At 49.7% G+C, this 24,142-nt stretch overlaps 1 protein-coding gene across 3 annotated transcripts in view; it reads right to left on the bottom strand.

The window, feature by feature from the left end:
* Positions 1 to 4,932: 4,932 nt before the first annotated feature.
* The window catches only part of cnot2 (CCR4-NOT transcription complex, subunit 2), a 31,058-nt gene continuing 11,848 nt past the window's right edge, over positions 4,933 to 24,142 (bottom strand). The window contains exons 2-16 of one of the 3 annotated variants that reach the window (XM_061229355.1): positions 22,901 to 23,020; positions 17,879 to 17,951; positions 17,299 to 17,343; positions 14,578 to 14,719; positions 13,668 to 13,862; positions 11,565 to 11,644; positions 10,686 to 10,811; positions 10,025 to 10,149; positions 9,335 to 9,455; positions 8,606 to 8,762; positions 7,564 to 7,625; positions 7,385 to 7,434; positions 6,824 to 6,924; positions 6,030 to 6,180; positions 4,933 to 5,846 (exon numbers count right to left, since the gene is read on the bottom strand). In XM_061229355.1, the coding sequence (XP_061085339.1) occupies positions 5,760 to 5,846; positions 6,030 to 6,180; positions 6,824 to 6,924; positions 7,385 to 7,434; positions 7,564 to 7,625; positions 8,606 to 8,762; positions 9,335 to 9,455; positions 10,025 to 10,149; positions 10,686 to 10,811; positions 11,565 to 11,644; positions 13,668 to 13,862; positions 14,578 to 14,719; positions 17,299 to 17,343; positions 17,879 to 17,951; positions 22,901 to 23,008 (1,623 nt within the window). In that variant the 5' untranslated portion in view covers positions 23,009 to 23,020 and the 3' untranslated portion in view covers positions 4,933 to 5,759. Of the gene's footprint in view, positions 5,847 to 6,029; positions 6,181 to 6,823; positions 6,925 to 7,384; positions 7,435 to 7,563; positions 7,626 to 8,605; positions 8,763 to 9,334; positions 9,456 to 10,024; positions 10,150 to 10,685; positions 10,812 to 11,564; positions 11,645 to 13,667; positions 13,863 to 14,577; positions 14,720 to 17,298; positions 17,344 to 17,878; positions 17,952 to 19,259; positions 19,364 to 22,900; positions 23,021 to 24,142 lie in introns of those variants that run through there. The other 2 variants (XM_061229356.1, XM_061229357.1) reach the window with 2 other exon arrangements.

The raw sequence follows: 24,142 nt of genomic DNA, 5'->3' as shown, positions 1-24,142 counted from the left end.
AGAGCCACAGGGTCTGCTGGCTTTCATTGTCACTCGTACCATAATCGGCAAATAGCAGCCAACTGCTTCTCAATTAATCTGCCTTCTTTAGCGTAAATTGGTTGGTGACGTTATGGGGAAATTAAATATCAGCAGACCGTCTGGTAAACGGTGCGTCAGACCCATTCTGCTAAACGCAGACTTAAGAGAGTCTCAGTTTAACGGAAACTCACAAATGAGACGATTTGATAGAGCTGGCGCAACAAAATCGTGCAGTACGTCGGAGAGGTCAGTTTACATACGAATCGCCAACTGGGCAACTGGATTTCTTTCCTGGCCAATTCGCGTACAGTGGCGCATCCAGATATGTCACATGCATAATTCAAACCAAAAATCCATTAGCTTTAGATTAGCCCCGCGCCCCAATTTCCTTAAGTGTACTTACCACAAATACTCAATACTGAAGTGCAATGGAACATGACCTCATCCAATTTATTGCATGAGCCATTTTTCTCCTCTTCCGTCTCATTCCAGAAATTGAACCCCCTCCCCCCTTTTTTTAAATTCAGAAAGGTTATTAGGCTCTACAACAAATACAATTTCTCAAATTATTTAACAGACTAGACTCAGTCAGAACTGCTTGACTGCATACATATGCCTTCGGGATTCAGTTCTAATGAAAAAGTTGCATATACAGACAATGCTAGTATTATGAGGAAAGTGGAAATAACATGGTTGAAAGTAGAAATACCATGGTGGAAAATGGAGGTACCATGGTGGAAAGTGAACAACACATATTGCAGATACACTGGCAACCAAGTGCAAAAAGGCCACCCCCAACAACACCTTTCTTTTCAATTTGGTCTATTTGCCATCTAACATTAATGTATGCATTATCTACAGAGGATTCAGGTCGGGGAGTTTTATTTTTCTACCTAAAGCCAGAATGTCTCCGAGGATTAATTATGCCACTATCACATTACTATTTTACAAATGTGCCTCCTTTTTTATAGGACGATTCAGCGATTCCGAACTACTGCAACTCCGCTGACGAGGCCATTATAGCTACAAACAACGGACAAAGATATTAAAGCAATGATTAAAATCTCAGAGATAAACAGCAAAACAGTGATTTTTTTTTTTCAGTATTCAAAAAAAGTTGGAAAAACACTGTTTCAAGAAATGTATTATTTTAACTTCAGCAGAAAAATTCTATAGATCATGCAGAAATCTCAGCGCTGCCCTTGTCCATGTGGTAATAAAGAGATAATAAAAAGATAGATTTTTATTGTGAGGTTCGAGGACAATAAAATATCATTTTTAGGAATACACGGGTACAAGATACAAACACACGGATACTGCACTTATACGGTGCAGCTGACGCAAGCAGAAAAGCAGACTCTTTTTAAACGGTCGGCCATCACGACCGTTGCGCTACACGCCACGTTCTTGAGATAGACCCAACTCTCCATTGATTACGCGCTAATGAGGAGAAAATGAAATATTAAAAAATAAGTGGGCATGAAATAAATATGAAGGGGCCAGAGCGAGCGCGAGCCAGCAGCGAGTGAAGGCATTAATTTGTTAATTAGAAGAGGATTAAATCGCTCTACACAGCACGCGCTCAGATCGCAGACAGCCTACACGCCTAATTGCACCAGCCACGAGTTATTAGTCATCGGTTACGTCATAAAAGCTTATTAGAACTCCAGCTTCCTTTTTTGTGTGTGTGTGTGTTTTCGACTAAGTATGTTTATTCTGTGAATATTACCTCTCGGGTGGAATTTATTTTATCACCATATTTTTTTTTCTGGTTGCCACCTGCGTCTACTTGGAGAAAAAGAACCACACTATTTATCAATGCCTTTGTTATATCAACATAGACAGCCTGTAGCCTAGTGGCTAAGGTACATGACTGGGGCCCAGAAGGTTGTTGGTTGAAGGACCCTGGTGTAGCCACGATAGAATCCACACAGCTGTTGGGCCCTTGTGCAAGGCCCTTAACACCACATTGCTCCAGGGGGGGATTGTCCCCTTGCTTAGTCGAATGAACTGTAAGTCATTTTGGAAAAAAGCATCAATTAAATAAATTATTATACTCAGGAGTATTCAGTTACTGTGTTAGCTAGGCCGCTATAAAAAAAAGTCCCATGCGATACTTTTATTAATGCAGACTAATTCCCCTTGCATCATTTGAATTCACAGATTTTGCATCATTCTCCTTTGACCACTAGAAAGGCAGACCAAGGCTATCCCTCAAGTCAACAGGCACATGTCAATTTGTCAATTTGAGGACCAGTGCATTTCTTTGTCCAGTCCACGACTTGGCCCCGGTGACAATATGAATGCAATCACACACAGGTTCCTGGACAAAATAATAAACTCGGCCAATATACTAGTCGATACACTTAAGTGATTTGATATTTCAACGACAACAAACCTGCGCAGTCGCACAAAAACACAATTCCGGTCTCAATAACCAATCAATTGCATTTTCACACCATTGAGCAGACCGATGCTGCCCAAGTAGCCATTCAAAGAGAAGCCAATTTCTCCTCTTACGCAAGATCCTCTTCTCCCAAACCCGTACATTTCCACTCCGTTTAATAAAGCTGAAGGTCTCCGCTCTCGGCCAGGGTGGGTCAGACGGGCTGCAGCGTTGTTATTTTCTCCTGGGGGCATCGAGGAGGTTTATGAGTTTTGCTTAGGGAGGTTCCACGACCGACACGCAAGGACACCAACTCCAGTCAGGTCGGCTTCAAGTCCGTGGAGCGAGCGCTCCCTCTGGTGGACAGAAACAGAAATACAGGTGTGTGAGCTCTATAAACACTGAAAACTATGTTCAAAATAATAACATCTAATAGTAATAATGAAAAGCTCAAGTAGCAAGTTCAGCTTATGACTACTGGAGTGAACAACAAACTCAGTAGAAAGCTGGCATCTGAGGCTGGGGATTTCAGCGACACTTTGAAACCATGCTAAGTACAAGTCTCACCCACATATACAGTACCACATAGCTATAGATAACATACGTGCTTTTACATGTGGTTCTTCACATTACCCAAGATCCTGCCCAGGGATGAGAAAGCCTTTAATACGTCTTCAGCAAGCCTTTCCCCAGCCCATCTGAAAACACACGCGGGGTTATATCAAGGGGGTTGAATCAAGCCCTAGGCTTGGACTTACCTTCACTTCTTGTGATGGAGGGGAACAAAGAATTTCCCTCCTACAAGAGTGTGTGTGTGTGTGAGTGTGTGTGTTTCTACTCACCTTCAGGTTAAGATCGCATCCTTTTCATCTGGAGCAAGTTCTCCTGGACAGTAACTGAAATGAGATTAGCGTTGGGTTTGGGAGGACCAATCAGATTAGCGCCTGGTTTGGGAGGACCAATGAGATTAGTGCCTTGTTTGTGAGGACCAATCAGATTAGTGGCTGGTTTGTGAGGACCAATTACATTAACAACTGGTTTGTGAGGACCAATTACATTAACGACTCGTTTGTGAGGACCAATTACATTAACGACTGGTTTGTGAGGACCAATCACAAGTGCAGCAGGGCCTGCAGAACCAGTCGTGGTCAACTGGAGTCAGTATCCAGGGCAGGCGAGAGGGACACGGGCATGCAGCAGGTCCGTTTGCGGCTCTCAGTGTGGATACGACTGAGCGAGCGATTAAAAACCAGGCACACCTCACAGCGTACATGTCTCCCTGGAGTCAGGAGTCATGCAGTCCTTCAGGCGATATGTGACCCATGACCAGGTTTAAGAACGTGCCGGGAGGAACAAGGCCAACACGGGGCTCTTTCCAACTGCTTATTTTTCCATCTCCTTTTCCTTTGCCTGACCCAGAAAACGAGCGAGGTCGGTCAACTCTAAGGACACTCCAACCCGTTATATGTTCAGGGCGGGCTGTAGCGTAGTGGTTAAGGTACATGACTGGGACCTGCAAGGTCGATGGTTTGATCCCCGGGGTAGACACAATAAGATCCGCACAGCCGTTGGGCCCTCGAGCAAGGCCCTTAACCCTGCATTGCTCCAGGGGAGGAACGTCTCATGCTTAGTCTAATCAACTGTACGTGACTCTGGATAAGAGCGTCTGCCAAATGCCATTAATGTCATGTTCCTTCCAGGAGAAGTAAGGAGGCCCCCCAAACTGTCCTTTGATCCACAGAAAGCATGACGTATAAAAGTATGGACCTGTGGATCAACCTGTGCGTGTGCCACGTCTGTAACTGACGTGATCACATTCTTGATTGCCCCCCCCGACTTCACTTTTTCCCGCCTCTTTCCCCAGCCTCTCCCTGCGGGTGGAGGGAGGAACTGGAGAAGGAGCGAGGAGAAGGAAACGGGTGAAAGATTGGAAAGAGCCCACCGAGTTCAGCCACCGTGACCTCCTGACGTCCACCCCAAACTCGACACACCCAGACGCCAGCCCGCCACCCCCCCCACACACACCAAACCCCACAACGCGTTCAAGAGCAGCAGCGCGAGTGCAGTCAGAAAACACAAGATCGATCCGTTTGTTCATTAATTTCTTTTTTTTTCTTTTTTTTTTTATTGAGTTTTTCTTTTCCTATGAAACACTGCCCTTTAAGCAGCCAGACTGAAATGCCTCAAGGCCTGTTCCCCCGACCCCCGCCCGCCCTCCCCGCCCTCCCCTCCCCAAAGTCCCGGCTCGATCACTTGGGTGTATGGACGTCCTCAGTTCGCCGAAAACCCTGGCCCTTTACTTCTCTGTTTATTATTATTTTTTTCTGACAAAATGGAAAGTGCAACAGGGCGACAAGTGTGGTCCCCCACTCAGCAGCTCCAGAAAATGTCCGGCTTTTATTCCGCGTATCTCGTCCGCACGGCGCCTCCTAAAAACGAGGCGCGGCAGGGGCAATTTTCTTTTTTTTTTTCTTTTTTTTCTTCCAAAATAGAGGTCATATATATATATAATATATACACATTCGTACATACATATCTTTTATTAATGTGATGTCCAAAAAATTCAAAAAATGTACACGTTTTATTACAAAATCGTAACAAAGACTGGACAAGTGTTTGTTTTTTTTTTTTTTCCCGCTCGCTGTGGAACGACGAGGCGACCCCCGGAGGAGAAGGTCCGCGGGCCGCGAGAACGTTCACTAAAACAGTCTCTGTTTTTATTGTAGCTTTAAAAAAATAAACCAAAACAAAAAAAAAAAAAGCCTCAGGAAAATGGCCGCCGGTAAACGAGTGGTTGAGGTGGGCGTGGCAGAAAAGGGAAGGGGCGGGGCTATGCTAAACAGGGGGAGGAGCTGAAGGGGAAATTCATGTACGGTCTCTCTCGACTTTCTAAAAAAAAAAAAATAAAAAAAAAAAAGTTTTGTCGTTTTTTTTTTTTATACCGAACGTGGCGTTCCCTCCCGCGTCGGCCTCCCCTTTCCCTCCACGCCGTGTTTTACCGGGCCGTTCGCTTAACGCTTCGGGGGGGGGGGGGGGAAATGATCATTTGAGCGCACGTCTCGCTCCGTTTTCCACCAGCGAGGGAGCCTTCTTCCGACGGACGGGCATTTAAAGAGAGGCGTAAATGAAAACTCAGACCCTGCTCAAACAAACAAACAAACAAATAAACAAAAACAAAAAAACAAACAAACAAAAAAAAACGGGAGAAACAAATGAAAAAAAAAGAAATCAAATAAAAAAAAGGAATTAACGCTTTTTGTTTTTGGGTGGCAAGTAAATCTGCAGGGCCCCGGGTTGGTTGCCGCGGTGACGGTTGTGGCTGTGTTGTTGTCGCGGTGATGGTGGGCGTCCCTCAGAAGGCCTGCTGGGCTGGGTTGTAGTTGAACGTGGACGGGACGTGGGGCCTCTCCTCCAGCTTTTCGTACTCCAGGTGAAACTCCTGAAAAGCCCAAACGGACCACAGAGGAGGGGGGGGGGGGGGGGGGTCAGTGGAACGAGCAGAAGGGTGCAAAAACAAAAAAGAAACACAAAAAAGAAAACGCACAGCATACAGGCAACACGAAAGACCCCGGTGGAGAGGTATTAGCGAGTAAAAAAAGGGAGAGGATACTTAAGTCAATACCTTTACCTTGGCTACCTTTCTCCAGTTAAGACAGTCGAAGAAGTAGTACGTGCCCCTCTCGTACGTGTTTGTCTTCAGCGTGGGGTCCATGCCGGGGGCCCGCGTGATCCATACTCGCTCCTCTTTGTGGTACCTCCAGTCCCGGTTGAAGCTGAAACAGAAAAAGAAAAGGAAGTGTTGAAACCTTTATTTTTACTCTGCTGGCGGCTCTGGATGCTGGTTGCTGCGGTTTCGGCCCAACGGATCGGGCAGGGGTGAAATCGCCCAACTGGGGACGGGGCACGGCTGGAAAAACAGCCTGCACAAATCCCAAGCCTTTATCATTACTAATGAGCTGTTCATAAAAACACAGGGTAGACGGTGCTGGCCTAGATAATCCACCCAACGTAACCGGGATGTAAATGTGTGGTGTAGCCCCCAGGAATGCAGAGCAGGCTTTGGACCTTGCTGCGCCACAGCAAAATGGAGCCCTGCGAGGTGTGACATCATGAGATATGCCATTAGAATGTTCTCGGCTGAAAATTCTAATCACAAACAAGCGATTAGAATGCTCTTGGCTGAACATTCTAATCACAAACAAGCGATTAGAATGTTCTTGGCTGAACATTCTAATCGCAAACAAGCGATTCTAGAATGTTCTTAGCCGAACATTCCAACGCTGATGTAACAATCGCAACTCGCAATTGAAAGCAGAAAGCCTGCCCAGGCCGGGCCACCCGTCCAAGAACCAGAAGGTTGGAATTTGCAGATATTTAAATGTGGGAGGAGGGGGTGGCGGCGTGCGCCATACGTACAGCTCTACCGCCGCGAGCAGCTGCAGGAGGTCGCCCCCGTTCATGTAGTACAGGTAGAACAGCAGGTCTTCCCCGTACCGGGAGAGCTTAATAGCAGCCAGCTGTGGAAGGAGCACACAGAGAGAGCCTGTTCAATATCTCACAACAGCAGCTCACTACGACATAAAGGGCAACAACACTCCAGATCAGTGCTCTCAAACTCACTGCCACGGAGGGCCGTGTGTACACAGGCCGGCGTTCCGACCAATTAATGCTGCCTTAATCGAGTCCAATTACTCATTCAGACATATGCATTTAACTGCGTTAAAGCAACGGAATATAAGCAACAGTTTTATTCTTGGCCTCAACCGGCTTTATCTACAAACATAAAAGAAAGACCATTTCGCCGTTTAGGAAATCAGTATTGTAATGCTGTAGAGTTAAGTTCAAAATCACACCAGTGACTCAGCAATGACTAACACCCGCTGACACAACAATGAATCCAATTTATATCCACACAGGCATAAAGTGCGATGCTGCGTACGGAGGCAGCAGGTAGGGACGACCTGTGTGAAGCCTTACCTTGTCCCTTATGTGAATGTTGGTTAAATACTCGGATGGAACGTGGAAGTCTGAAAGAAAAGGGAGGTTTGACAGGAGTCAGGAATAATTTGGGACCGGGGGGGGGGGGGACGGGGGGGGGGAGGGTCACTGTGTTTCCCTGTGTCCCTCTGCCTGTGGGGGGGGGGGGGGTTACTCACCGATGTCCTGAGGTCGACAGGGTGCGGACGCCCAGGGAGACGCAAATTTGGGGTACAGGTTTCTGTTGGGAGACCCAGAAGGAAAACAGTTTCAATCTTTCAAGGAGCTCAGCCATAATCTTTACCAGCAGACAGGGCACGGCTTCCACGGAGTGTGTGTGTGTGTGTGTGTGTGTGTCTGCACGTGTGTGAGCGTGTGTTATGTGGCTTGTAGTTTTCCATTGTCATTTCTACAACAGTGAATAGTGAAAAACAGTGTCCCACAAAGGCCTCCGTCCCCACCCCACCCCGACCCCATCGACGAGCCTAAAGCACCGAGCCCCCCCGCCTCTCCCTTCTCAAACGTGCTGGAGGATTCCGGAAGCTTCCGTGAGCGGCTGTACCGCGCCCGGCGAGGCTCGGCGATTAATCTCCCATAATTCCCTGCCCTGCGGATTCCGTCGGCGCTCGGCATCGACGGCGCTCAGGCGAGCGCTTCGCCCCGGAGGAAATCAACGAGCCGCTTATCCTACCGAGCGGCCCGGCCCGTCCACGCTAATTAAGACTATAAAAACAAACTGCGTCCTAAATGAGTCTTATCAAGTCTGACGGCGCTCTGGCGAACATCTGTATCTCCCGACCCGATATCGATCCTCTCCTGCACTCACTGGGCAGCGAGCGGGAGCCAGGCTGCCCGCAACATCGGCTCCGATGGGCTCCCGGCGTCAATTCAAGGGCGGCTTCAATCGTTTCGGAAGTCGGTTCCAATTCCTCCCGGCCAAAAACAGACTCCGGATAGTGAGCCGCTCAGCAGTGTGATACGCGGTCGTATCACAGACACGCGAAGCACGAGACTCAAAGTCTCTGACTCCAGACCCTGATATTGTAAATTTGAGTCACCAGCTAGGACTCAGGACTCCCCAGAGCACAAAGCACAGAGCACAGAGCCCAGAGCCCAGAGCCCAGAGCCCAGAGCCCAGAGCCCAGAGCACAGACTACTGACCACTGACCACTGACCACTGACCACTGACCACTGACCACTGACCCCTGAGACGGGACTTACTCCGGTGAGTTGAGGTTGAGTCCTAGCGTTGTCAGGTCGCTGCCCAACGCCAGATGCACCATGCCAGGGTCCGTCTCCGCCGCCCGGATGAAGGTTAACAACCCGATCATCCCAAACTGGTCTGTCACCATCCCAGAGGGAATGTTCGTCACCCGTCCTGTGGGGAGGGCAGGAGTCAGCGGAGTGGAAACGCAATGTGTGTTTAGATTAGAATGTAGATATGGGTAAACCTCTAGACGTGTTCGTATGCATGTATAGGGGTATGTGAGTATATTTATAATTTTTGTATATGAATGTTTCTTTTGTAAATTTATTATTTTTGTATAGTTATTATTGTTTGTTGATGTGTTTAGGGAGTAAAGGGGTGGGAGGACATAAGTGTGACTTCTTCCTACTCCTTTTCGCATATGTAATTAGGTTTAAGTTTAAGTGCTGGTGCAGGGAATTTATTATGTCTTTTTATATTTTGTCAATTCATCTGTTTTTAACTACCGTTTCAGTTTTGTTACTGTTTTATTTTTCGAAATAAAGATATCAAATCATCTTCCCCACCGGTGTTCATAAAGAACTAATAAGGGGGTCAACTGTAACCCGGTAACGAGGAAGTAGCGGCAAGCTGCTCCCCGATTGGGTCGTGTGCGGCATGCAAGCAGTGACGGGGCTACAACCGGGCCTGTGATTGGATTACCTCGACGGTCCCTCAGAGTGTGATTGGTGGAGGGAGCTCACCGTCGGGCAGCACCTGGATGCCCTTCTTCTGCTGGTTGTTGTTCTGCGCCGTCGAGCTCTTGTCCCCGGGGAACTTGGGCCCGTCCACGCTGGAGGAACTCTTGCCCGTCGAGTTTAAATTCTGGGAGGGGCGAGAGAGAGGACCGGGACGCCGTCTTATTCATTACATGACATTGCATTATTGGCATTTGGCAGACGCTCTTATCCAGAGCGACGTACAACAAAGTGCATACCCATAACCAGGGGTAAGTGCGCTGAAAGACCCTAGAGGGAAGTACAATTTCAACTGATTCAATTCCAAAGATTAAGACACCTGGTCAGCATCGAAGGCTAAAAACTGTTCAGATACCCAAATTTTTTTTTAATCTAACCTCAGGTACACTTTATATACATGTAACATAGATTTTCTAAAAATTTTATTGGCTGTCAAACTTGAATGGGGTCCAATTGGGAAAATAGAGTTATTGAGGGAAAATATAGGTACCACTAGGGGGCGACCTTCATATGAAATGGCGAAGCAGACAGCTGCAAAGACCCTTCACTGGGGCATCAAAAGGAGAAAGGCCTCCTATTCTGTGAGTCTGACTACATTGGAGGTGTGTATGGAGAGGGGTTGTGTAAATTCGGAAGTCTGGCTGGGGGCTCGCAGCGGGGGCTGGAGGGGGTGGAGGGGGTAGGGGGCGTACTCACGGATTTGCTGTCGTCGTTACTCGACGTGGAGTCCTTGTAGTTGGGTCCCGGAAGGGCGGGGAAGTCCTCGTTGTGGATGGAGAAGTCCTGGGACTGTTCGGTCGACGGCTTGGTGACCATCCCCACTGCAAAACACCACCAAGACGTCTTTACCCACCTCAGTTCCGTACTTTATGAAAGAGCAATGTCTAAAACTGCATATGTTTGAGCAGAGCAGGATTAAGATTGATATATTAATGCACTGATGCAAGGTAATGGCTATATAATCATATTTCCATCAAGACTGAAAAATGTCCAGCAGCTCCCCGCCTAGATTTAGTGAATATAGCAAAATTTCAAGGAATATTCTAGAACAGTGGTTCTCAACCCTGTGCCTGGAGATTTATCGTGCTGTAGGTTTTTACTCCAACCCTATCAAAGCACACCCAACTCAACAGTTAGAGCAGGGCTGCCCAACCCTGTTCCTGGAGATCTACAGTCCTGTAGGTTTTTACTCCAACCCTTAAAAAAAAGCACACAGCCTGAGATCTTGTTGAGCAGCTGGTGAGTCGAAATCAGGTGTGCTGAAAACCGACAGGACAGCAGATCTTCCGGGAACAGGGTTGGGAACCATGTTCCGTAAAGGCCGAGGGGGCGGGGGGGACGGGTTAGAGGGGCGCACCGTAGGGAGCTCTCCCTGCCAGCGGGTTGAGCAGAGGCGTGGGATTCCCGCTCCCTTCCCTCCGACTCCGGTCCGCCAGTGCCGGAAAGTCCGAGAGATCCAGCCCCGTGACGTTTTCACTCCCGTCTGAAACGGCACCGCGCGCGTTCACACAAACCGGCCCGACGGATTTCGCCACGGATTTCGGTCCAAATTCTACGTGAAGTGTGTCTGTCAATCCATACTTCTTAAGACTTTTCAATGAGTGATACTTACCAGCCACTATCCATATATTATTACCCCCAATGCTGTAAACATAGATATATGCAGTAAGGTTGCTGTAGATGGTGCTATAACCACAGATACGTACAGTAAGGTTGCTGTACATGGTGCTATAACCACAGATAAGTACAGTAAGGTTGCTGCAGATAGTGCTATAACCATAGACGTGAGCAGTAAGGTTGTCATAGATAGTGTTTTGACCATAGTTCTGTGTAATAAGGTTGCTGTAGATAGTGCTATGACCATAGACGGGCGCAGTAAGGTTGTCATAGATAGTGTTTTGACCATAGTTCTGTGTAATAAGGTTGCTGTAGACAGGGCTATGACCATCAGTATGTGCTGTAAGGTTGCTGTAGATGGTGCTATAACCATAGACGGGCGCAGTAAGGTTGTCATAGATAGTGTTTTGACCATAGTTCTGTGTAATAAGGTTGCTGTAGACAGGGCTATGACCATCAGTATGTGCTGTAAGGTTGCTGTAGATGGTGCTATAACCACAGACTTACCTAGATGTAATACCCCAGTGATTAAAACTACAGAACTGCAGCATCTAAAGGGTGAGCGCTACAGCGGAAATCACCGCAGAGTTGATCATCACGGGGTCTCTACGAAACGCACCTGTTCCGTTGAAGATGTTGCTCGATAACGAGTTGTTCATCCCGAACGCCTGGTTCCGGTTCATCCCAAACCCGGACATGCTGCAACGACACAGGGAGCAGAGCTGAGGCTTGTGTTCCGCCCCACAGAACCGGACAGAACCAGACAGAACCAGACAGAACCAGACAGAACCAGACAGAACCGCAAATCCACACGGTCAGAACCCCCAACCAGACACTTCCCCATCCTGGCCTGCTATGAACCATATTTCACACAGCTTTTAAAAATAAACACACCCATAAATCAACTCCTGTGTGTATGTACAGTATGAATGTGGCCCATAAACCCCTTCACCCAAGGAAACCCAATAGAGCTGACATTTGGCATATGTGTTACCCATTTACACAGGTGGATATTTACAGCGTAACCAATCCGGCTGAAGCTTCAGACAGCCAATGGGTTGTCTAAATATCTCCAGAGCTCAAAGACGTGTGTTGTATAATTTATTAACAAAACAAACAGACATCAACACTTTACAAATTACAATTCACAATTAAAAACAAAACATGGTACAATTAATTAAATTCCTTGTTGTGAGAAGCATCACACTTGTAAAGTCACAGTCCCTACCCACAATGCAGATGGAGCAATGACATCACTCAGCAGTTACTCGACCCAGCGTTTAAGCTAGATGGTGATGGTGAAAGGGGTGGGGACTGTAGCAATTGGGTGGGGTGTGCGTACCTGTTGATGGTGAAGGGGCTAGCGTACCTGTTGATGGTGAAGGGGCTAGCGTACCTGTTGATGGTGAAGGGGCTAGTGCACCTGTTGATGGTGAAGGAGCTAGCGTACCTGTTGATGGTGAAGGGGCTAGCGTACCTGTTGATGGTGAAGGGGCTAGCGTACCTGTTCATGGTGAAGGAGCTAGCGTACCTGTTGATGGTGAAGGGGCTAGTGTACCTGTTGATGGTGAAGGGGCTAGCATACCTGTTGATGGTGAAGGGGCTAGTGTACCTGTTGATGGTGAAGGGGCTAGTGTACCTGTTGATGGTGAAGGGGCTAGCGTACCTGTTGATGGTGAAGGGGCTAGCGTACCTGTTGATGGTGAAGGGGCTAGTGTACCTGTTGATGGTGAAGGGGCTAGCGTACCTGTTGATGGCGAAGGGGCTAGCGTACCTGTTGATGGTGAAGGGGCTAGCGTACCTGTTGATGGTGAATGGGCTAGCGTACCTGTTGATGGTGAAGGGGCTAGCGTACCTGTTGATGGTGAAGGGGCTAGCGTACCTGTTGATGGTGAAGGGGCTAGTGCACCTGTTGATGGTGAAGGAGCTAGCGTACCTGTTGATGGTGAAGGGGCTAGCGTACCTGTTCATGGTGAAGGAGCTAGCGTACCTGTTGATGGTGAAGGGGCTAGCGTACCTGTTGATGGTGAAGGGGCGAGTGTACCTGTTGATGGTGAAGGGGCTAGCATACCTGTTGATGGTGAAGGGGCTAGCGTACCTGTTGATGGTGAAGGGGCTAGCGCACCTATTGATGGTGAAGGAGCTAGCGTACCTGTTGATGGTGAAGGGGCTAGTGTACCTGTTGATGGTGAAGGGGCTAGTGTACCTGTTGATGGTGAAGGGGCTAGCGTACCTGTTGATGGTGAAGGAGCTAGTGTACCTGTTGATGGCGAAGGGGCTAGTGTACCTGTTGATGGTGAAGGGGCTAGCGTACCTGTTGATGGTGAAGGGGCTAGTGTACCTGTTGATGGTGAAGGGGCTAGCGTACCTGTTGACGGTGAAGGGGCTCGTGTACCTGTTGATGGTGAAGGGGCTAGTGTACCTGTTGATGGTGAAGGGGCTAGCGTACCTGTTGATGGTGAAGGGGCTAGTGTACCTGTTGATGGTGAAGGGGCTAGCGTACCTGTTGATGGTGAAGGGGTTAGCGTACCTGCCGTTGATAGAGGGGTTAGCGTACCTGTTGAAGGCGGGTTAGCGTACCTGTTGAAGGCGGGTTAGCGTACCTGTTGAAGGCGGGTTAGCGTACCTGTTGAAGGCGGGTTAGCGTACCTGTTGAAGGCGGGTTAGCGTACCTGTTGAAGGCGGGTTAGCGTACCTGCCGTTGATAGAGGGGTTAGCGTACCTGTTGATGGTGAAGGGCTGGCGGGACGGCTGTTGCTTGGGCATGCAGATGATGCTGGGGGAGCCGCGGCTGGGGCTGGCCAGGCCCGAGCTGCTCAGGCTGTTGGTGCGGCTGCCCATGCCCTGGCCCACCTGGCCCACCTGCCCCACCTGGCCGTGGTTCATCATGTTCCTGCTGTTCATGGGCAGGATCCCCCTGGGGACGGACCGCAGCGTTAACCCCTGTGTGCGTCTCAGGGTGGGCCTTCTCGTTTATCAAAAACACATCGAACGCTATATCTGCGGTCGCGGTCCTACTCGGACGTGTTGGCGATGCAGAACTGTGCCTCAAGCCTTGTGGACTTGTATAATGAAGAATATGCTGAAGGGTGAACATGCCATTCAGTTTGCCACCGACACCTTCCTAATACAAACGGACGCAACATGGATGTAACAATGTTAGCTAGCCGATTAGCGACTTACATTGGATTTTTTAAGGTAAGAATAAATGTTACATTGATTAAAGTGCATTATAACAGCCAAATTATTGCCAACTTTTGTTCTCTCGGCGTCTTCCCTGTCGACAGCCAATTTTTGGTCACCACGCACTGCCTTTTTAAACTGCTAACGTTCATGCCGGACAGGAACGCACGACTGATACAGCGAGCTATGACCAAAAAAATAAATAAATAACGAAATAAAAAACCTTTTCTCTTTGTCATTACGGGTTTGTAGATTGAGGGGCAAAAACGGCAATTTTATCCATTTCCCTGTCGACAGCGCAGTACCTTCTCAAATTGTGAACAAACTTTAGCTAACAGGAAGAAAAAAAGAGAAGTTGGCGAACGTCAGCTATTGCTAGCTAACGCTGGTGAGCTGTGTGGGACGGAGTGGGGGTGTCACCGACGGGGCGAGGGGGTCAGGGGGCGTACCTGCTGGGCGAGGGGGGCGTGTGGAGTGACATGGTGGGCACGCCCGTGGTGGGGGTGACGTGGCTCTGGAGCTGCGAGCCCTGCGTTAAGCTGCGGCTCAGCTGGGGGGTGTTGTTGCTCCGCATGGGGAACGCCAGCGCACCTGAGAGAGAGGGGGGAGAGGGAGAGGGGGAGAGGGAGAGAGAGGGGGAGAGAGGGAGAGGGGGAGAGAGAGGGAGAGAGAGGGAGAGAGAGGGAGAGAGGGGGAGAGAGGGGGAGAGAGGGGGAGAGGGGGGGAGAGAGAGAGGGAGAGAGGGGAGAGGGAGAGAGGGAGAGAGGGAAAGAGGGAAAGAGGGAGAGAGAGAGACAGAGAGAGGGAAAGAGGGAGAGAGGGGGAGAGAAAGAGAGAGAGAGGGAGAGAAAGAGGGAGAGGACCCAAATAAGCCTCATTCACATAATCACTAACACTCCTTTGCAAAGCACTTCATTAATAGCCCATTTGCCTCTGAATTCCATCAGATTACCATTACTTTTGTAGAAGGCAAACTCCAATTTTAACTGAGCAATAACCAGTACTCTTAGGATGTCAACACAGTCCTGAGTCACTTGCTGTTCCATTCTCCCTTTGCGGGAGAGGAAGAAAGAGAGAGAAGAGAGGGAGAGAGTGAGAGAGAGAGATGAACTTTTATGAACTTCAAAATATTTAATGAATATTGCTTTTTCAGGAGCAACCACAATTACACCACACTCTGTGACACGAGACCCAGAGCAAATACACAAAACCCCACATTCAAAACTCCATTTCCCAAACCAGACATTACATTACATTATTGGCATTTGGCAGACGCACTTATCCAGATTGACGCACAACAAAGTGCATACCCATAACCAGGGAAAAGTTCGCTGAAAGTCCCTAGAGGGAAGTACAATTTCACCTGCCGCGCATTTCCTGAAGAACACGCGACGGTACGTTTGACCCACTGTTGCATTGTGGGAAACGGAAAAGGAGGCAGCCGTCATGAATCTGAGCCATCATGAGCTGCGCTTCACAACAAAAGGCTCACGGACTGGGCCAGCCTGATTTCGTTTCCGTTCGGCTGCCGCGGTTAACTGGTTTCCTCTCACTGAGCTCGGAGGCGTTTGCCCACGGATCCACATCGACGAATAGGAGGGCGAGGCATGTGAAATATGCACGACGCTGTGCGGAGAGAATAACGAATGCCAACGAGACCGCACGGCGGCCGCCGCCAAGCACGCCTTTTACAAACCCCGTGTGATGTGTGCCGACCAGGACAATGCCACACTGCTGACAGCTGGGCCTGGAGGGGTTAGCACGTTAGCACAAACGTGCGTCCTGCTCTTAAGTTCCACAATACGTCAATACGACCGCCCTGAACGCCCTGGGGGGTTCTAGTGAAAACTAGAACAAGGTTTTACTGGATGCCCTGGAGGTTCTAGCAAACACCTTGCTAGTTCTAGCTAATGCCCTGGTGGTTGTAGCGAACACTCTGGTGCTTCTAGCTAACTCTCTGGTGGTTCTAGCTAACTCCCTGGTGGTCCTAGCTAACTCCCTGGTGGTCCTAGCTAACTCCCTGGTGGTTCTAGCGGACTCCCTGGTAGTTCCAGTGAATGCCCTTGCAGTTCTAGGGAAAGCCCTGGCGGTTCTAGCGAACACCCTGGAGGTTCTAGTGATTGCCCTTGCAGTTCTAAGGAAAGCCCCCTGGCGGTTGCGAAATGGCTCTAGCTAACTCCCGGGTGGCTCTAGCTAACTCCCGGGTGGCTCTAGCTAACTCCCGGGTGGCTCTAGCTAACTCCCGGGTGGCTCTAGCTAACTCCCTGGTGGCTCTAGCTAACTCCCTGGTGGCTCTAGCTAACTCCCGGGTGGCTCTAGCTAACTCCCGGGTGGCTCTAGCTAACTCCCTGGTGGTCCTAGCTAACTCCCGGGTGGCTCTAGCTAACTCCCGGGTGGCTCTAGCTAACTCCCTGGTGGCTCTAGCTAACTCCCGGGTGGCTCTAGCTAACTCCCTGGTGGTCCTAGCTAACTCCCGGGTGGCTCTAGCTAACTCCCGGGTGGCTCTAGCTAACTCCCTGGTGGTCCTAGCTAACTCCCGGGTGGCTCTAGCTAACTCCCGGGTGGCTCTAGCTAACTCCCGGGTGGCTCTAGCTAACTCCCGGGTGGCTCTAGTGGCCAGCCGCTGACTGATAGACGGCGAGGCGTGGGAACCCCACAGCAGGCGCTTGCACACCACGCGTCTCTGAGCTCAACCGCGACCTTCACGGCGTTACCCGGCAGGTTTCTACGGCAACAGCCCACACCTGCCGCCCACATCCAACTGCGAACACAAAGGAAGGCGCTGGAGAGAACCACAGTTCTCAGCCTGCTGTTGGCCGAGTCGCAGCAAATAAAGTTAACTCAGCTCTCCCGGTTTTTTGGGTCACCAGACTCGCCTGGACAAGCCGCCCGCCCACCCTCCCGTTTTCAACTTCTCAGAGAGCCGGAACATTCCGGTTACTCCGAGGCATGGCAAAGTGAAAGAGTCCTGTCCGGTTTCTCCCTGCAGTAGTTTCACTCCGTTTATACTCAATTACAGCCTTTTCCATTCATGGAGGTAACCTCATCCCCTGTGAATGGCGTATTCTGAAGGCCAAAAGGACCAACACACGGAGTGAGAGTGCACCCTCACGTTATTCAACATCGGTCAGTGATATTCTCCGCGTGTAAATATGTTTGAAAGTCTCTACCTGGCCAGATGCCACTGTTCTTCATTGCACAGTCGTTCCCTGGCGCTTGAAAGAGAAAAACAGAAAAATATGAAAGTACAGGGTTTTTTTGGGGGGGTTTTTTTATGAACAATTTTGCTCATTTTCTAAAGCACTTCTTATGACAAGAACAACTAATCCAGGATCAGCTAACAAAACAGAGGGCCTGATTTAGACTAAGGACCTTAGCACATGCAAAACCTTTCAGTACATTCAAAACCATGTGTGTCATTGTGTTGTGGGTTTTGCACCTGCTAAAGATCTTAGGCCCACAACTTCTTCCCCAAATGATTTTAAGGAAAACCTTTCAGAGCATGCAAAACCAATAACATAACCAGTGATTGGCGGTGTTATTTGCTTCGTACCAATCACCGGTCGTGTCATTGTGTTGTGGGTTAAGCACATGCTGAAGCCCATAATACGAACATACACAATGCAAATGACCCGCAACGACCAAGCCGACTCAATCCTGCAGTTCAATAAATGTGCAATACGGAGCGGCAGGTATGCAGACAGCTCACGCACTCTGAGTGCTGACACGGGAATATGTAAAAGGGCTTACTCTGTGGTCCGTATAAACTCGCACCGAGCTGGGACAGCTGATTGGACGACGATGGCGATGGCGAGGCCAACATCTGGAGGAGAGAGAGAGAGAGCGAGCGAGAGAGAGAGAGGGGGGGGGGAGAGAGAGGAGAGAGAGAGAGAGAGGAGAGGAGAGAGAGAGAAAGACAGGGAGAGAGAGTGAGTTCAGTTTTAAAAATAACTTTACTGGACAATGTTTATCATCTCCGATAGAACCTCAGCAGCAGTCTCCTTCAGCGGCTGAGAAACACAACCTCCACAAAGTCATTTCCAGTAGGAGGGGGGTATCGTTCACACCTCTCACGTCTTTAAGGAGAGAGAGAGAAAGAGCTAGCGAGTGTGTGTGTGTGTGTGTGTGTGTGTGTGTGTGTGTGTTCCAGACAGCATTTATCCCGATGAAGATCACAGATTTTCTCACAGATTTAAGGAAGGCGGCAATCCTGACTTCATGCAAATCTCAGGAGACTATACGGTTCCGAGCTACAAACCACAAGGTGAAAAGAAACTGTGGGAGAGAAATAACAGAAATGAAATAGAGGAAGTGTGACTTTTTACCGAGGCAGCTGCTCACATCCTCAACACAAGTCTGAAGACCTGAATTCAGTCCATTCGCCAAAAACAAAAAACAGTTTTCATACCGAAAGTTACGCAACTTCAGATCTGCCTTCTGGACGAACAGAAACATAAATCAAGAGTTCTATCATCAGGTTTTCAGTAAACATGCTTGTAACTTGTGCTACGTTACCAGAAAAAGCTTATGCTGAAGTGGAAAATAAAAACAACAACACTTGAACACTAAACAGATTTTCAACATGTATATAAAACACAGCAGGTTTCATTTAAGCGAAACATTATCAGCTGAATATTTATGTGAGTTCATGTAAGCTGAACACTATTATAATCATAAGAAAAACTACAAACTACTTTATAAAGCCAATAAACTGACTTAAAAACTCTTGAACTAGTCGAGTCTCGCCGAACTACGAAGAGAGACGCTACCCTCAGGTGTTGGCGAAAGCCCACCGCGTCCGAAAAACGAACCGCTAAGTCACGGGACCGGAATGACCGGCACGGACAGCGACCGGGGCCGGTTCCACACAGCGTGCCACGTCAGCGCACCGAACCAAATTAGCTTTGCGCAAAAACCAAAGAGGAAGAGGCCTGCTTTCGACCGCAAAACTCCCGATCTGGTCCAGAGCCGACCGCCCTTCACATAACCGACTGGGGAGAGGAAATAGCCTCGTTGTTTTTATTCTTTTACTGAGCGACGAAATCACCACAAAATCCCCATTGTTCCCGTGTCGTAAGAGGCTTTACTATATCGCTCAGTGTAATTATTACCTCGGTCTCGTGTTCCCTACCTCCACTCCGTCTGGACAAGCATGTGATTTCGGGGCTGTCCCAGGGGTGTGAGAAAGGAGACAATCCAAGCAGCAACAAAAGAGAATTCAGCCCAATTACGGCACGGCGCTCCGAACGACAAACAAAGATCAATTACTGTGCTTAGCCATTACGCAACCGTCCGATTCATTCCCCGCCCACGTAACCACGCGAGGAGAAACCAGCGAAAAACAAAAGTTGGAGCTGCGGGTTTTTCGATTATAATAGTTAGGCTGGCTGAACGGTCGCGGTCCAGACCGCTCCTTTCAATAAGGGCGACAGGGCTGTGCGTTTTCTGAGGCTTTGGGCCTACTGTACAGTGGAGCGGTGACAAAACATGAACGCGTTCAACTTCAGAAGAAAAGTCTATTAAATTCCTATGTGTGAGGGTCCCCCATATCCTCACCCTCACCTAAATGCAACGTCACATCGCAAAAAAAACAGGCCGAGAGGCTCCAGAGAGAGCACAGCCGTGAAAGAAAGACGGAAGACACCACTTCCTGTGGGGAGATTCGCTCTGAGTCTCAGTGTTTGTTTAGAAAAATGATGAAACGAAACCAGACCGGGTTTAGACCATGACCTCTGGTGTGAGATAGGGATGGGGGGGGGGGTGGCTGTGGGTGGCTGTGGGCAAGTACACAGCTACCGACGTTTGTGACCACTTTCATCAGATGTGCTCCTACAAAGCTCCTACTTTCCTCTAGGGTCTTCAACGCACTTGTCCCTGGTTCTGATTTGCACATTATTGAACTTCGCTCTGGATAAGAGCGTCTGCTAAATGACTAATGTAACGAAACAAAGAACAGAAGACAGAAGACAGAAGAGTCCCCTCGCCGCCCCCCCGTTTGTACACACTGATGGTATGTCCCTTTGACAGCAGTGGTCTGTACTGGTGGGGTCACTCCACTTCCCAGAAATTGGGGGGTGGGTAGAGTGCAACTACATCCAGCCTAAACAAATGGATACATAGTTCTTGGGCTGGTGTTCTTGGTTTGGGCTGAATGGATACATAGTCCTTGCGCTTGTGTTCTTGGTTTGGGCTGAATGGCCCTCTCTGTTTGGGGCCCCAGCAGAGCAGACGCGGCACGTGCTGGGGCCCCAGCCAGGGGCTGGTGTAGTGAATGAGGTCCTCTGTAGCTCACACACTGTCTGCGGGCTGACGCCATTACCGCCATTCCACACACTCCCACGACCTCTGACCCTCTCCACAGAGAGAGGAGAACGAGAGGGTAAGAGAGAGACAGAGAGGCAGAGAGAGAGAGAGAGAGAGAGGGGGGAAGAGAGGGAGAGAGATAGAGAGACAGAGAGAGAAAGAGATGGAGAGAGAGACGGAGAGAGAGAGACAGAGACAGAGAGACAGACAGACAGACAGACAGACAGACAGACAGACAGACAGAGAGAGAGTGAGAGAGAGAGACAGAGAGAGCGACAGAGCGAGACCGAGACAGAGACCGAGACCGAGACCGAGACCGAGACCGAGACCGAGACCGAGACCGAGACCGAGACCGAGACCGAGACCGAGACCGAGACCGAGACCGAGACCGAGACCGAGACAGAGACAGAGACAGAGACAGAGACAGAGACAGAGACAGAGAGACAGAGAGACAGAGAGACAGAGAAACAGAGAAACAGAGAAACAGATTTGGGCAATTGTCAACCATTTCATGCCTTCATTCGCAACCGATTTTTCCTGGTTAAAAAAAATATAAAAACATACAAAACAAATAAATTGTTTTGAGGATTCCCTCTCTCCCTCCCTCCCTCTCTCTCTTTCTCTCTCTTAGTAATAATAAACGTGGAGGCGATCATTCCGCGTGACTCCTGCCGGTAAACAGTGCCACTGAAGTGTCAGCTGTCTGCACATCGTTAGTATAGCGGTTAGTAACATTTCACAATCAATATATGCCAAGCGGTCAGCACCGGATGCTAGAATCTCTCTGATAGGGGTCGACAGTCTGCAGTGGCATTTGGCAGACGCTCTTATCCAGAGCGACGTACAGTTGATTAGACTAAGCAGGAGACAATCCTCCCCTGGAGCAATGCGGGGTTAAGGGTCCACAGTCGGAATTCAGTCCAGAGCAGATAGCATCACAATCCCCAGGGAAAATCTAATGTTACAAAACACCGTCAAAGCACACAGCAGAAATGGCAAACGCCAAAGACAGGAAACGAGGTAATGGAAAGAACGATTCTGAATTAACATTCTCAGCAAGCAGCATCGTCTGATAATCTCTGGAATTCCAAAACTCCCAACCAACAACCCGGAAAGAGATGATAAACACTCCACGGTTAAACAGCTAAAGCTTCCATCAGACACATCACAAATCAATATCCATTGTGTTTTACCGCCTTGAAGGAAAAACAAAATTGACATTAACTGACACCCGACTTGGTTTATCACAATTATACTCTGTCTCTGCATAGGAGAACCAGAATGTGCTGGTTTTATGAAAATAATCCAATTTAAGTGACAAATTCTTGCCAGCCCTGTTTTCCAGTCCATTACAATTCATGGCATATTGCCAGTTTAAACATTCCCTCAGAGGTATAGTCTGAATCAGAAATCATCTTGAATGAAAAAGCTTCTCCAAGTAATTCTGCAGAGAAGGGCCTTATCATTTTTCACTGCAAGCCAGTGACCATCAAACCCTAGTCCTGGAGAGCCATAGGGTCTGCTGGTTTTCCATGTCAATCAGCACTGAACCGGCCAATTAAAGCACCCGACTGCAAGGTTACCTCAGCCCAACAGGATTCCTGCACTTTTAACTGCCTTCTGATTTCAATGTGGAATGAGAAACCGGCAGAGCCTGTCCCAGCCAACCAAAAACATTTGCACAATGTTGCTGCGGCTCTCCAGTACCAGGAGTGAGGACCCCAGCACACCCTGCAGCTCTCCAGGACCAGGAGTGAGGACCCCAGCACACCCTGCAGCTCTCCAAGACCAGAAGTGAGGACCCCAGCACACCCTGTGGCTCTCCAGGACCAGGAGTGAGGACCCCAGCACACCCTGCGGCTCTCCGGGACCAGGAGTGAGGACCCCAGCACACCCTGTGGCTCTCCAGGACCAGGAGCGAGGACCCCAGCACACCCTGCGGCTCTCCAGGACCAGGAGTGAGGACCCCAGCACACCCTGCAGCTCTCCAAGACCAGGAGTGAGGACCCCAGCACACCCTGTGGCTCTCCAGGACCAGGAGTGAGGACCCCAGCACACCCTGCGGCTCTCCAGGACCAGGAGTGAGGACCCCAGCACACCCTGTGGCTCTCCAGGACCAGGAGCGAGGACCCCAGCACACCCTGCGGCTCTCCAGGACCAGGAGTGAGGACCCCAGTACACCCTGCGGCTCTCCAGGACCAGGAGTGAGGACCCCAGCACACCCTGTGGCTCTCCAGGACCAGGAGTGAGGACCCCAGCACACCCTGTGGCTCTCCAGGACCAGGAGTGAGGACCCCAGCACACCCTGCGGCTCTCCAGTACCAGGAGTGAGGACCCCAGCACACCCTGCAGCTCTCCAGGAGCAGGGTTGGCTACCCCTGGCCTCGACCGTCCAGAGGAAAAAGGTCCAGAGTGGGAAGGTGGCCGAAGTGAACAGGGGGAAAGGACTGGGAATGTTCCGGCACTTACGTCTTTGTCTGATCGATGGGGGAACATCGACGGCTGGTAGTACATGCTCTCATCGGAGTAGTCACTTTCCACCCCTTCTACAAACTTCTTTCTCGTAGCACTGAACATGCTGTTTGTCACCTGCAGGGAGAAGGAGAGAGAGAGAGGGGGGGGGGGGGGGGGGGGGGGTTAAACGTGCTATCGCCCGCAGCAAGAGACCACACCCCCCTGGCTTATCACACTCATCCAGGGAGGGGGGGTCGTTTAAGGTCACCTGGGGGATGCACCACAGCGGCGCACCAATAACGGCGGAGAAATCCAGCAGGCAACCAATCCGCATTCAGCAACACCTCGGAGGCTCCGCCCCCCTCACAGGCTACCCCCCCGAGGTAAAGCTAGGCCACAATCGCTTTGTACCGCCGCAGAGCCCAGCCGGTCACAGAAACACGTTCCCTCCGGGTTATTCACCTCACATACCGACACTCCACGAGCCTGATGAACCCCTTCGACAAGCAGTCGAGCCGCAGTGACATTTTCACTGATGAAATAACGCATTCTCTCAGTGGGAGCACGGATTCACTGTCCGTACCTCAGAGAGAATGGAGAAAGGTTACGACAGTTCTTACAGCAAGTGAATACAGGGAACCTACAGCAGGGAGAAGAGGCGAAAGCTTCTCAGGGCAGACAAAAATAAAGGTCAAATAAAGGTTTATACACCAATCCCCTGCTACCCCTGTCACCCCTCCCCTCAATACGCAACACCAGGTGCAATCGGCCGATTTGCACTCATCGGTTTAGTCAAAACAGCAGCTGCGAGAATGCCGCGCGTCGTAGCACGTTTTAGCACGTTTTAGCACGTTGTAGCGGTTTTGTTTTCCGTGAATGAGAAACTATAGGCCTTGAGTCCAGATCAAGGCCACGGCTCCATCTTCCGCACAGGCCGCGAACATCGCTTATCTCAGAACACCCAGCGATCCGGGCGTCCGGGCAGGAAGGCCCTTCACAGGGGTGAAGAACGGAGTGTGTGACGTGAATGCTGCCGGCAACCGCTTCTCAGATCAGTGGCATTCGATAACGTCCACTCTACATTACAAACGAGCAACAACAACCTGGCTTACCACCTGCCTTCATCCAAAGCGCTGTACAATTTGATGCTTCTCAGTCACCAATTCACACACACACTCACACACCAACGGCGATTGGCTGCCATGCAAGACGCCGACCAGCTCGTCAGGAGCATTTGCGGGGTTAGGCGTCTCGCTC

The sequence above is a fragment of the Conger conger genome, chromosome 19 (genome assembly GCF_963514075.1).
Source record: "Conger conger chromosome 19, fConCon1.1, whole genome shotgun sequence".
Taxonomy (NCBI): domain Eukaryota; kingdom Metazoa; phylum Chordata; class Actinopteri; order Anguilliformes; family Congridae; genus Conger; species Conger conger.
This window is presented reverse-complemented; position numbering and strand designations above follow the sequence as displayed.